Source organism: Antechinus flavipes, chromosome 2 (assembly GCF_016432865.1).
Source record: "Antechinus flavipes isolate AdamAnt ecotype Samford, QLD, Australia chromosome 2, AdamAnt_v2, whole genome shotgun sequence".
NCBI classification, from domain to species: domain Eukaryota; kingdom Metazoa; phylum Chordata; class Mammalia; order Dasyuromorphia; family Dasyuridae; genus Antechinus; species Antechinus flavipes.
The window spans coordinates 404,220,058-404,233,837 of NC_067399.1; the positions used below are offsets into that span (position 1 = coordinate 404,220,058).

General features: G+C 40.8%; 1 protein-coding gene across 3 annotated transcripts in view; it reads right to left on the bottom strand.

The window, feature by feature from the left end:
* Positions 1-326: 326 nt before the first annotated feature.
* FAXDC2 (fatty acid hydroxylase domain containing 2) overlaps positions 327-13,780 on the bottom strand; it is a 36,451-nt gene continuing 22,997 nt past the window's right edge. For all 3 annotated transcript variants that reach the window (XM_051978770.1, XM_051978771.1, XM_051978772.1), the window contains exons 3-9: positions 11,549-11,640; positions 11,239-11,342; positions 10,021-10,142; positions 7,135-7,340; positions 6,385-6,490; positions 5,759-5,925; positions 327-4,640 (exon numbers count right to left, since the gene is read on the bottom strand). In XM_051978770.1, coding sequence (XP_051834730.1) covers positions 4,484-4,640; positions 5,759-5,925; positions 6,385-6,490; positions 7,135-7,340; positions 10,021-10,142; positions 11,239-11,342; positions 11,549-11,640 — 954 coding nt within the window. In that variant the 3' untranslated portion in view covers positions 327-4,483. The remainder of the gene's footprint in view (positions 4,641-5,758; positions 5,926-6,384; positions 6,491-7,134; positions 7,341-10,020; positions 10,143-11,238; positions 11,343-11,548; positions 11,641-13,780) is intronic.

Consider the following 13,780-nt stretch of genomic DNA (forward strand, 5'->3'; position numbering starts at 1 on the left):
CCAGAAAAGCAGTGAGCAGCCTGTTAACTCTAAATTCTCAAACAGGCTAAGTAACCATGTTAGGAGAGAATATAATGGGGAGGCAGCTAGGTGGCTGACTGGAGAGAGCTTGGAATCGGGAAGACTTCACGAGGTCAAATCCAGCCTCAGCTGCATACCCATAAAATGAGCTGGAGAAGGAAATGGCAAATCGCTTCAATGTCTTTGCCAAGAAAACCCCAAATGGGGATCATCAAGAGTTAGATGTGACTGAATAACAATATAAGAGGATTCCTGTGACGACCGTGCTAGCACCCCAGACACCCCAGAATCAGCCGGAGTCAGGATAAGCAAAAGTCCTCAGTCTTTATTCTTGTTCTTCAGGGGTAGAAGAGAACAGGATGGAAGCAGAATCTCCATGACTGCCTTCTTCCTCGTCTACCGCAGCAAGTGACTCTGGCTCGTCTTACTCCACCCCCAGTCCCTCCTACAATCAATCCTCTGTTGAGCCAGCACAGGATAGTGGGAAGGGCCCCTTCCCAAGCATATGCCCATAGAGTATTGTCCGATTGGTAATTAGCCCTAAGTGCTTGAACTGACTTCAGTGCAACGACTCAAGAGTTTCAGCTCTCTCCAGATTCCTATAGTTAGGGTTTAGAACACTTGGTTCAGGATGGGCAAAGAGAGATCCACGGAACAAAAAAGAAAAGGTGAGCCACCCATTGCTGGATAATTTGCTGACAAGGCTTTTCATTAATGGTTTACAGCAACTCAAATAGAAACAGGCCACATACGTAAGGATCCTTGCCAATACATGTTGACTTAGAAAATCACAAATTATCATCTGTGTTCTTTTGTATTTAAACATCTCCCAATTACATTTTAATCTGGTTCTAGCAACACTCAAGTATTGTCCCCCCTCTCCCTCCCCCCCCACCATGATGTTTAACACACCTGCTCTATATCAGTCTTTCCTAGTCTGGTTTACAAGGGGATTAAAATGTGGGGAAAATAACATCTGAACTTTGGTTTCTAACATGAACAGTGGCTACCCCTAACTGTGGGCCTTACTCCTTATGCCAGATAAATTTTTCAAAAACTTATTTTAAGACATTACTTTGAAGGTATTTTAATTGAATACGATTTATATCCTGATCATTCTCTTTGATATGAGTGAAACAACATTGTAGGCATCTCTCAGATTTTACTGAAGGCAGATTTTGGAAATGGGGAGCATAGCCTGTGGTAGGATTTATGTGGCAATTGAAATTTAGTTCCTATTCAATGTGTTATGTGGCATACTGGGAAAACACACGAGTGTAGAGTTGAGAGATCTGGGTCCGAGTCATCTCTGCCACTTCTTAAATATATGACTTTTTAAGTAAGGTCCTTCCCTTTTCTGAACCTTCTTCATCAATGTGGATGCAACCACTTATCTAGGGGCTAGGGTCTGCAGTGGGGAAAACTTATAACCTGGGATCTAAAACTGGGCCAGTCTGCTATCCATCTTAGAGAGAGTGAGGCTGAGTGCTCTGTGGGTGTGGGACATCACTAATCAGTGGGGGGGGGGGGGGGGGAAGGGACCCAATTGTTGTTTGAAACCCCTGCGAGCCAAAATGGCTTGGGAGATGCTTTGGTATGGCGCGCGTTGTGAGACCACCGAAGCAGGCGTTGGTGACCTGAATATCCCTTTTCCCCATGCCAGTCTGAACCCTTGATAATAGAGAAGATGACACTGGGGACCTAAAGTCTGGAGAAGACAGAAGGGAGAGGACGGCGCTTTTCTGGTTCCCCCGCTCTCTTCCCCCATCTGTCTCTGTTCTCTTGAATTCACTGGGCTGCACTTCATAAAGCCATGCAGGCATGAGTTGCTAGCCTAACTCCTTCTAAAGGTCATTACCTCCACACCAAGATCTCCTGGGGTAGGGGATGGTAGAGAGAGGGAACAGCAAGCCTTCATAAGACCCACCTTCTCTCCTTTTCTCACTATTGCGGTCTACCTTAGAAATCCAAGAAGCTGGAATGGGGCGTGAGGATGGAAATTCTCTGTGAGTACCCCCATACTTTCCCTCATACTTCAATCATGACCTTTATTATGGATTTTGAAGACCAAGGTCAGTGTAATTTTAAAATGTACTGATCTTAAAAATCTGAAGTCTTTAGTTTTCAATCATTTACATTTTGTGATCCTGAGCAAGTTACTTTTTATCACTGAGCCTCAGTTTCTCCAATTGTAAAGTGGGGATAATTCTTGTATTGCAACTTGCAGATTTGTTGTGAGGAAGGAAAGCATTCTGTAAATATTGATGCACTATTTAAATGTAAACTTTTTTTTGCACACAGGTGCTGAATGTTGGTTGAATTCTTGAATTGAACTGAAAGTACTATTAAGTTTTTTTAAACTGTTTTTATTTTAAGGCATAGATTATGTTTTTATTTTCAGGCATAGATTACAAGGCCCCAAACTCAGAGTGGTACCTTGGGACTAAATGCAAGTGGTCCAGCTTTTAGTGGGGGGTGCTTTGATATATTCTTGAAAGGATCCTTGAGAGACAGCTGAAGAGAACTTTCTTTGGCCATGATAAGCATAGAAACTCACCATGTCCTGCGAGTGGGAAGATGGTAAAGGGAATGAACTTTGATAAATTTGAGACAGCATGGGACAGTGGAGTGAGCCCTAGATTTGAAGTTACAAAACCTGGGTTTAAATTCCAGCTCTGCCAATTACTACTCTTAATAAAGACTTTGGGCAAGCTATTTCTTCTGGACTTCAGTGTCTTTATCTGTAAAATGAAGGAATGGAGCTCAATCATCTCTATAAGCCCTTTCAGCTCAATCTTATTCTTTATTCTGTAGGCTCATCCTGCTAGGAACCCAGCTAGAGGGTGAGAAAGAGCTGGCTGTCAAACTGGTTCCGATGTTAAGTTCACTTCAACAGCTGCAGGGGTTGGTGCAGGGTCCTTTTTAAGATTCTTTTGGACCTATGATATGTTGGGAGTGACAGGGAAGGGGTTCTTGCTTAGAATTTCAACTGCTTCCTTCTTGTCCTAGGTGCTCCATGAAAACTGCCTCCAGGCCCTGAGGGGAAACTGAGTACAACTAAAATGTTTGGATACTCTGAAAAGTACCATGACAGGGCACTATGACTAGCACATCTTTGGGTCTCTACTCAACTGGGCAGCCAGGACTTAGTGCTAGAGTTTATTCTAGTTTCTTTGCTGTCTTTGGTCATGAACCCAAGGGGTGCTCTCTAGGCCAGAGTTTTGACTGCTCAGGAAGTGAGCTAGAGGCCTTATTCTCCTAAACGAGAATATCCTAGCCAGCAAATTGGGGGTAAGTTGGGTTGTTTTTGGCAGGAGCCTCATCTCTTGGCATCCATCCTTGGTGTAGTGGCTTTCCTATTTACTTAACCTCTGTGTCCTTGGGCAAGTACTTGGGGTTGGACTAATGTCCTTTCTCTAAATCTCATGTTCCTGTGATTAAGTCTATTCAGGGCCTATACAGAAGAGGTAAAATCGGCATATTAGAACCTGGAGAAGAAGAATTTGGGTGGATGGTAGGTGGCCATCTCACTTTCCCTTTTTCATCCCTTCCACCTTTCTTGTCTTCTACCCCCATTGGAAAGACTTCCCTTGGCAATGTCTGGCAGTTAAGAATAACCCTGATGTAATATCTGACTATAATAAATCTTTCATCCAATCTTTAAGTTAGCAAGGTTTCCCCATAAATTGAAGTTTAGGGGCATACCTTCTTTTCTCTCTCCTCAGCTCTGCCTTTAAGCAGAAATGAAGGGAACTTAAGAGGTCTACAAGGCCATATGTAAGCAGGAATTGTTCCTCAAGTAGTTATCCAGACTTTAGGGCTGGGGAACTCACTATCTCCTTTCCACTTTTGGATAGCATTAATTGTTAGGAAACATTTCCTTACATTAAGCCTGAACCTGATTCCCTGTATCTTCCAACCACCACTCCCAATTCTAGCACAACAAATCTAATCTAATCATTCTTCCATATGACACCCCTTAAAATACAACTAAGACATCTTTAAATCTTCTCTCCTTGGACTCAGCATTCCTTGTTCCTTCAACCAGTCCTCATCTAATATGGTCTGCAGTCCTCTAATAGACTCTTCAGTGGATCCATAAGTGAACCCCACCAATGGGAGCCAAGCACATCACCTTTTTAGAAAAAGCACTCCAGACTCTAGTGCTCCTCCTACAGGATAGACCTGGTCCCATCATATTATAACTGATAGAGGATGTTCACTAAGATGTAGCTTTGGGAAGAGAATGGGGTTGGTGCTGTCTCTGGCTCCTTTCTCTTGCTTCTCTATGTTCCTTTCCTCCACTCTGTTACACTCAGCCAATCATCAGAGAATCTGTCTATCTCATTAGAAAGTCATTTGGCAGAATTATCAGCTCTAGTTTGTCAAGGGAGACATTCTAGGTCTATTAGGGACAGCCCCTTGCTGGGTGCAGTGGGTGGGGGCCAGGGCCCATGCCACCTCACTTTATCTTCTTAGGCAGGTCAGGGATGCTCTCAGAAAGAGGAGTAAGGCTCAGCAGCAGCACATGTCTTTCATAGGCCTTCGTTTGCTTGAATGTGGTATCAGTTCCATGAAGATGATCAAGCACTCCCAGCACTCCGTAGCATTGGTTGAATCTGGCAAAAGAGCATGAAACAAATTTGCAATATACCCAAATAATAACAGCTCTTATTTCTATAGCATTTTATAGCTTATCAAGCACTTTTCTCAAAATAACTTTGAAAGATAAGGAACATAATTATTCTTGTCTCTATTTTATAAAAAAAGCTCAAAGAACGAAATGATTTCCCCACTAAGTTCACAGAATTCAAGAACTGAAACATATTCCAGCAGTCATTTCATATGATTTCTATCTAGAAAGAAGTTTCTTCTGCATACAGTCTTTGTGTTGGAAAAAACTTCAAAGAACATCTAGTCCAGTGTATGCCCACAGCATGAATCTCCTTTGTTGAAAATCTCCAGGAAGTTGGGGGACTCAGTCATTCAATCCCAAAGCAGAGCCATTTGTGGACAAGCTCCCATTATAAGGATTGCATGAGATAAAAGATAAAACTTTGTCAGTGTAAATTATCACTCTTCTTTACTTTAAATCAAAATTGTGAGTGATCCATAATGAGAGATAAAGATGCATAATAAATAGAGAGGTAGCTTACTAATAGAGTACTGCAATAATGACATGCACCAAAGGAGTGGCATGAAAGCTGTCAGTCCATTTGGGCATGATTGGATCTTGCTATGAGTTAAGTACTTAGGAAAACACAAAAGTGAATTGCTAGTATTCAATTTAACCATTGCTATTTATTAACCACTTACTCTGTGCAAAGTGCTATGGTGGGCACCAGGGAATCTTGTGATCCATATGAACTTTACCATCTCTGGTTCTTGTTTGCCACTTGGATGGTAAACAGTATGATTTAGGGGAAATAATAATAGGAATCTAGTCCTCACTGACACAAAATAATTTTCTGACTTGGGGCAAATTACTTGACTTCTTAAATGTATTCAAGTTGGGAATTAGATTAGGAGGTTATCTAAGGTCCCTCTCCCCTCTAAATAAATCATATAATTTCTGCTTCTTTTCCTAGTTCAAGACAAGGACCAAAGCCCCATTTTGTTTCCCATTATGTACCATGTGGCTAGCTATTTACTAGGCAATAGGCAAGAGAGTAGAAATTTTACATAGTTCATATTTGGGCTAATGCCCATGTCAAGGAGCTCTTGAGGAGGATCTTACTTGAGGTGATGGTAGTCATGGAATTCCGGTGAAGGCAGAAAAGGCAGATGGTAACCGCAGTGAGAAATGGTGGTGATAATGAGAGCCAAGGAAAACCACGTGGTAATGGAAGACAGATGAGAACCCATTATCATGGGACCTAGTAGGGCTGGCAGCATGTTGGAGACCTGCAGGTAGGAGACACTTTGTTTTGAGGAGCAAGGGAGAGATGGAGGGGTTACCAATAAGAGAAGGGCTACAAATGGGGGATAAAAGAAGGAACTTAGAGGTCTATCTGGAAAGTCAATGGGTATATGCTGTGGAAACTAAGCATTCACTCTTTCCTCTCTCTTCAATCAGCCCTTTAAGACTATTTCTGCCAGATTGGGCTATGGTGTTCCTAAGAGTATCCCAGAACACTGGCAGGTTTTCAGAGACTTAGGGTTTGCTTGGATGATAATCCTGAGAATGGAGGAAGGAGGGAGGGTAGCTAGTTTAGAAATGAAGAGGCTTTCTGATGTATTCTGGACTAAGGAACAAGAGAAGAATAAATAAAGCCAGACTGCCTGAGAAGTTGTTAAGTTAAGGGTCTCTGTCTCTTCCCTAGGCTAATTGGGAAGGAAGGCACAGCCTGAGTCTCTGCTTACCACATGCTCTATAGGATGAGCATAGAGAGAGACTACACCGATGGGAGCTGTCCACTCATGATGTTGCTTATGGACTCGCTTATAGAATATGGGATGATGAAGAAGCCTGTAATAAAAAGGAAATAATCATCATTTTCTTGCTTGACAAATAGCACAGAAGAACAGGAACAAGCCAAAGGATGGTAACTACTTCTTTCTCTCTTTTTTCTCTCTCTCTTTTTTTTTTTAATTATTATAACTTTTTTATTGACAGAACCCATGCCTGGGTAATTTTTTACAACATTATCCCTTGCACTCACTTCTGTTCTGACTCTTCCCCTCCCTCCCTTCACCCCTTCCCCCAGATAGCAAGCAGTCCTATACATGGATGGTAACTACTTCTAAAGGTACATTTTTGATCTTTGTCTAACACTACACAACTAAGGGACTTAAGCATGTTCCTGAAGGCATCTCAGCTCAGGTGGAGGTGAGGTCTTCATCTTATTTAGTATATAACAATCCCCTGCATCTCTTTATTCCTTTAATGTTTACAAAGTACTTTTTTCAACTACACTCCTGGATTAGTAACCCCATTTTTATAGATGGAGTAACTGAGATTCAAACAGGTGAAGTCACTTTCCCAAGATCAATAATAAGTGTTAGAGATGAAATTAAAATCTTAGTCCTTCTTGGTTCAAATGCCAGAACTCTTTCTAGTCACAATGATTTCAGACTTCTCTTCCCCTGCCTCCCCCTCCCTACCCAGATCACCTGTGTGAATAGTAAAACATGATTTCTTCTATCAGTACGAAGATAGACAGCTCCAGAAGGAACCAGTGAAAAGTGGGCAGCTCAGGGCGGCAAGGATCTTCTCTCCACTTGAGGAAGGGATAGTAGAGCCCCAGCATGGGGACGGAGATGATGCACTGGTTGAAGAGAACTGTAACAAGAGCCTGGCGGAGTTTCACGGGGTCTACCTGTATCAGGAAAGGAAGGTAGAGGTCATCTTTGGGTTGGGCCAGTACAGCCTGGCATAGGGCAGTGGAACATGGGTAGGAACCTTCCCTTGCTTCCTTGGAAGAAGTCCTGTCCCACCCTGCTGACATAGCACAATACTCTACAAGATACTAAGCACTCATTAAATATTTAGTAGTGTTAATAATAATAATTCATGTATGCATAGTTTTATAATCTGAGGATTGCAAAATGCTTTCTTCATTACAAATCTGCAATATAGAGGGTATAAGCATTTCTATCCCTTTTGTGGGACAGACATACAGAGAAGCAGAGTGACTTGTCCATATCAACCACAAGGTTCATTTGGAAGTGCTAGAACTGGGACACAAAGCCTTGTTTCTGGTTGCTAATTCTACTTTGCCATGAAAATCACGGATACCTAAAAAAGTCACTTCCAATTCTAAAGTTCTATAATGGCTCCACCCAGGAATGTGCTAGTAAATGGGTAGGGAAGAAGATAGATATGAAACTTTTAAATTTTATCTACATTACTAATATTCTTGCATTACTTTAAAAGTCTGGACCAGAGGTGTCAAACTCAAATAGAAAGGGATTCTTACTTATTGACTTAGATAATCACAAATTAACATCATCTATGTGTATTGTATTTATTTTGATAAACATTTCCCAATTACATGTAAGGTAGGGAGTTTTGCTGGCCTCTTGTTGTCTCTGAGCCTTAAGTTTAATATCTTTGGGACACTAGACTAAAACTTCTTAAATTGTGAGTCACAACCCCATATGATTGTATATTCAGTTACACATGACATGTAACAATGTGCTGATTGAAAAAACCTGGCACCAATTAAAAATTAATTCAAAATCAAATATGTAATCAATCTCAGGTGTTTCTGGTAGCATTTGCCCATGTTGCATTGTGCAACTTCACTGCAGCCTTGGCTCAGAACACAAAATGTGCACTTTGCACTACCATGTATGAACATTTCTTCATCTCCACTTGGAGATGGGGTTGTGTAAAAATTTCTTAGGCAAAAAGTGGTCCTGAGTGGAAAAAGTTTAAGAAGTCCTATTCTAGATCAACAAAACAATAAACTGAGCCCTGATTAATGCAATATAAATGCTCAGACTAAAAATTTTACAGTCTGCTCTCAAAAGCAGTTCAAAATGGCTCCAGGACATCCCTGGTTTCACCTATGGACATACATAATTGATAGGCTTTGCACAGCCTCAGCCTGCTTTTCCCTATAAATTTCACCCAGGCTGAAGTAGTTGTTAGCTAGTGTACTTCTACTGGTACGATGCTTTTCCTGACTAGAAGCCTGTACAGTCTTCTAATACTTTTAGTCCCTACGCAAACCTGATTTTCCCCAAGGCAGGTCTTTTTTGATCTGATAGCAATCTGGATTTCAAACTATATCTCTGTCAAAGAGGAGGAGAAACAGGTACCTAGCATCCCCCTAGTGGAAAGGCCAGATTTGGGGAGGAGCCCAGATACATCCATTCCTCCTGCAAGCAGTTATAACATTCTACTGAGAAAAAGTCCAAGGTCCCAGAATGAGGCTTCTTGTTTAAATTTGTGAGCCTCACTTTGCTCTAGAACTATATAAAATAAAAGCTGTTGTGATACAGGAGCCTTCTGCCAGTGGCTACTAGAGGTCTGATTCAGGCCTATAGAGTGGATCTTCTTCATGTGAGAGGAGGAGGAGGAGGAGGAGGAGGAGGAGGAGGAAGAGGAGGAAGAGGAGGAGGAGGAGGAGGAGGAGGAGGAGGAGGATGATGATACAAAGAGACTGAGAAGCAGTTGCTGTTCTCTGACCTCTCTAAGAGGCCGTTGTTTTGTCTGACCTCTCTCCTCTTCCCTCTGCCTCCAATTTATTTTCTTCCCAGTCCACAAGCAACACCTGTGTCAGCAAAGGCTGCCCTGCAACTCCTTCAGATGTTATGAGTCACAACTGTGGAGGCTCTTGGAGAACTGACCTGTCCCTTAACTTAGGCATGGTCCTTAACAAAAAGCTGCCTCTGGCAACCCAGTAGGACCTCTAGTCTCTATACATGGAATCTGTGTTCTTGGCCAAATCCAAAACAGGTTAAAAAGTCAGTCTGTTCATGTCTTGTCCAAATGAGGATGAATTACTCTGTAAACTAGATTCTCATCACAGCTATTCTATCAGGCAAAAGGTACTAGGCTTTTCTTTTTCTTAGAGCCTCATATCTGTTTTATTAGTCTGATACCACACACTCCCCATGTTCATACTATCTCCTAGGTACTCCAGAGTCCAGAGGCCACCAGCTTTTCAACTTCCAACTTGTAAATAATGTTTGTTCTGATATTTAGATTATCTGAGGTCAAGGGTCAGGAGGGCTAAAGCATCATGGAAAAACCTGTGATCTGGGAGAAGGGATTCTGCCTATGTGACTTTGAGCAAATCACTTTTTTCTCATCCTCAGTTTCCTCATCTAAAATGAGGAGGTGAGAGTTTTATTAAATGATCTTTAACATCCCTTCTAATTTTAAATATTATGATCCTATTTTGAAACGAAAGATCTGATCACTAACAATTTACAATGGGGCTTTTTTTTTTTTTTTTTTTTTTGCAGTCCCACCACTCTTCTACCCTGTCCTGCCCCCAACATACCATGAAGAACTCAAATAGTCAAAGTGCTGCTAAAAAGACTTACAGGATCATTCTTGCCAGCTTGAATTCGGTAGCGAGAGATAAAATGTGGCTTCCCAGTTGTGTCCACCACTAGAAGAAGGGCATTAAAACTCCAAAATAATATGCTAGGAACAAGAATTGTACCTACAGCAAGGGAGACAAAGGAAGTGCTAGTCAAAGTCATCCCTATTCATTTCTTCACCCTTAACTTTCGCCCTTATAGGGTTGGGCTTCAAATAAATGGACCATTTTTCCAATTAACCAAAGAGGGTAAGAGGCCCTTTAAATCTATCAGCAGGGTTTATAGTGATTGAAATGGTAGTACTTTAACTCGTGTGGGAAATACACCATTAAAGAACTCTCCAGAGAGATTCTAAGTTGAGGGAATTAAATGTCTCCTTTCTTGGACAATGTTTTCATCTGTAAACTAGACAACTAGAAGCATTTTAAAATGCTTCCTTTTTCAGCCCTATTTAAAGATGTGGTTGAAAAAAAAAGATTACTTGGACAGGAAAATTTGGACAAGTCACTCCACATCCGAATCTCTATTTTCCTATCAGTTAAATAAGGACCCAACTAAATTTCATGAGATTTTTTAGAATCATGTGGGATAATAGATCATATATGAAATAATCATTCATTGAGTCATATGTATGAGGATTCAAAGTATAAAGCATGATGTAAATATAATATTTGTTATAAAATGGCTTTTTAAAGCCATTTAAAGTCTGAAAATCCTACACCTGTTGGCCAAGAATGCCTCCAAAGTCACACCAATAACAAATAACAAGAGCTGGATTTAAAATAATTTGCCTCTCTAAAGATCCTTTTTACCTCCTCTAAAAAGTCTTCCTGCTTCACCCAAACACAAAGTGATTTCTCCTTTCTCTGAATTAATGAATGATTAATACCAGTAGTTTTTTCATTTCAACAAGTGGTTCCTCATTCTAGTGATTTCTGTATGCCTTTAAGCTTAGGACCTTGAACATAAGAGATGTTCAATAATTATTTATTGGGCAGATAGTTGACATCTAGTGGGGTTTTTGTTTTTCTCCTCTGAGCCATTCATTTTTCCATGTTCCTCAAATTTCCCTGTTTAATATGCTAGCTTTCTCCTGAGTATCAATGTTTTTTTTAAGTTGATGAACCTTTGAGATACAAAATAGAAGGAAAAAACAAGGTGATATGCCCATACCAGGAGACTGCCCGGTAGAATGGAACCACTGGGTAAGAACTGTACCTAGAAAGAAGAGGATCCACTCGTTTCCCGCAAAAGTAGAAAGTAGCTTCTCCCACTGGGCTTGCCAGAAGTAGCCTGAGGAACCCCAAAATTTCTGCAGATGCCTTCAAAGAGAAAACCCCCCAAGGAAGAGAGAGCATTTGGGGTATGAAAAAAGTCTTATTTTACTTTTCTGCCTCCTTCCCTCTCCCACAAACGTATATACTTGAGTGCGCATGTGTGCGCGCACACACAGACACACACACACACACAGACACACAGACACATACACACACACACACAGATCTTGATTAAATTCAAGCTGGCTTACCAGGTGACAGAGTTCCAAAAAGCCACAGACAAAAGCAGACCAGAGCTCAGAATAAAGGCTGTCCTCTTCATAGAACCCCAGATATACCCCTCCTGCAGATGGTACAGGAAAATCAGGCAAAGGAAGGATAGAGTTTCTCTTAGCTCAATTTTCTAGTCATTGCTGAAAAGTTATGATAGTAGGGGTAGGTAATTATTCGTCTAACACACACTCCCTGAGCTCTTGCTCTTCCCCAGGAACCAGGACACTGAGTTATAGTAGAATTTTGATCAGAGTCCAGAGCCCCAAGTTTTCTTTCTTTCTTTTTTTAATGATAAGATTTTAATTTTCAAAATACATGCAAAGAGTTTTCAATATTCACCCTTGCAAAACCACTTGTGTTGCAAATTTTTTCTTCTTCCCTTCCCCTTAAAAGACCTTTGAATCTTTTCTAAACATGATGGGAACTTCATTCCCATTTGGGTTTCTCTAAAAAAATCTTGATATTGGGAGGAATCCCAAGCCCAGGTAGAGTTTTATCAAGAATATGAATTCTGGGCTGAGGGGTGGATAAGACCTTAATCACAGAAAAGAGGTCAGGTAAATTTACATAGTTCAGAATATTCTAGCCATGTGCTATTGGGGGGAATGTGCACATGAGAGTGGATTGCATCACCAGCCATTCAGGGCTTTGGTTGCATTAGGTATAAGAAAAATTCCTGATTATTGGAGTCATTTCCAGAGGAAAGGAAACATTTGTGAAATGCTCCCCTTTCTCTAGCTTAGGAGATCCAAAATACTGTGGTATTCCCCACTCCATTCCTCCTGGTTTCCTGTCAATTGAACTTGTCTTTCTCAACATCAAGTAAAAGCAGAAGAAATAAATATAGTTGATGTGTGTTGTTATCTACTTATCCTCTCTCTGGGGCAATAAGTTTGAAAGGAAAAAGATGATTAGAGATTCAAAATATTCACTGAAGATCAGCCTATTAAAGGAAGAAAGTCTCAGGATATTGAAGATTAGAAGCTGAAGTAATCTTGGGACAAAATCTGTCAGGGTAAAAAGAATTCTGTTGAGTTTGGACTTTAACACAAGTGAAGGCCCAAAGATGTGAAATGAGTTGTCAATGTTGTCCAATTAGTTAGTGGGTGGCAGAGGAAGAAGCTCATACTCAGGTTTCCAGGCTGATGCTATTCTCAGTATACTACTTTACTGCCTTTTTACTCTAGTATGGCTTTATCTTTTGTACAAGAAAGATGAGGTGAGGAATTAGAAAGCCCCTCTAGGACACAATCCAATTGAGGAGGAGCCAATTAAAGGCTGACAATAATGCCATTAAAGCCCAGTGAGTCAGAGATTTTAAATATTCTTCTCTCATCCAATTGGTACAACTTCAGATTAAATTTGTGTTCCTTTATATGCTTTGATTCTTTGAGGTCTAAGGGGACCATTCCCCTTAGTTTTTAAATTCCAAAGCTATGCTTGTCATCATCATTAAGCTTAAGAGGTATGTGACTGATTGCTAACTATCCTGTAGAGTCACTTGTTGCCTAACAGAGTTCTGTAGAACTCTGGTATTGTGGCCCAAGTATTAATCACAGATCTTGATATCATTTCAGTCTAAGCTGCCCTTGCAATCAGCTCTGTAGTATTTCCTAAGCCACAATCACTCTATTATTGATGGATATAGGTTTCATTGTATGCCTGTCTGTGTCTACTTGCCTGCCTGTCCATCTCTGTTTCAACAGACTCCAAAGTCAATGAGTTGACAAGGAGATATGATAACCAAAAGGACTAATGATCTTGGGCTGCATTAACAAAAATCTAGTGTCTTGAGCAAGGAATGTGATGATCCCACTGTGCTCTGCTCTGTTCATACCACATCTGGAGAGATGCTCACAAACTACAATATATATGGAGGAGGTCACAAGGATGGTTAGGGGATTATTAGGAGATTGGATGAAGGAACTGAGAATTTATCTGGAGAGGAGAAGACTTAAAGGACACATGATCACTGCCTACAAAATATGTGGAAAAGGCTGTGATGCAGACAGGAGAATATACTTGTTGTCCTTGTCCCCAGAGGGCAGAACTGAAAGAAATGGGAGAAAATTAAAGATACATAAGTTTTGGTTATAAGGAAATACCAACAAACAAGTCATACCAAGTGAAATGGGCTGCCTAATATGCCCTCCAAATGCTACCTATTTGTCATTTAGGCCTTGGCTCCTGATATGATAGACCTGGTTTCA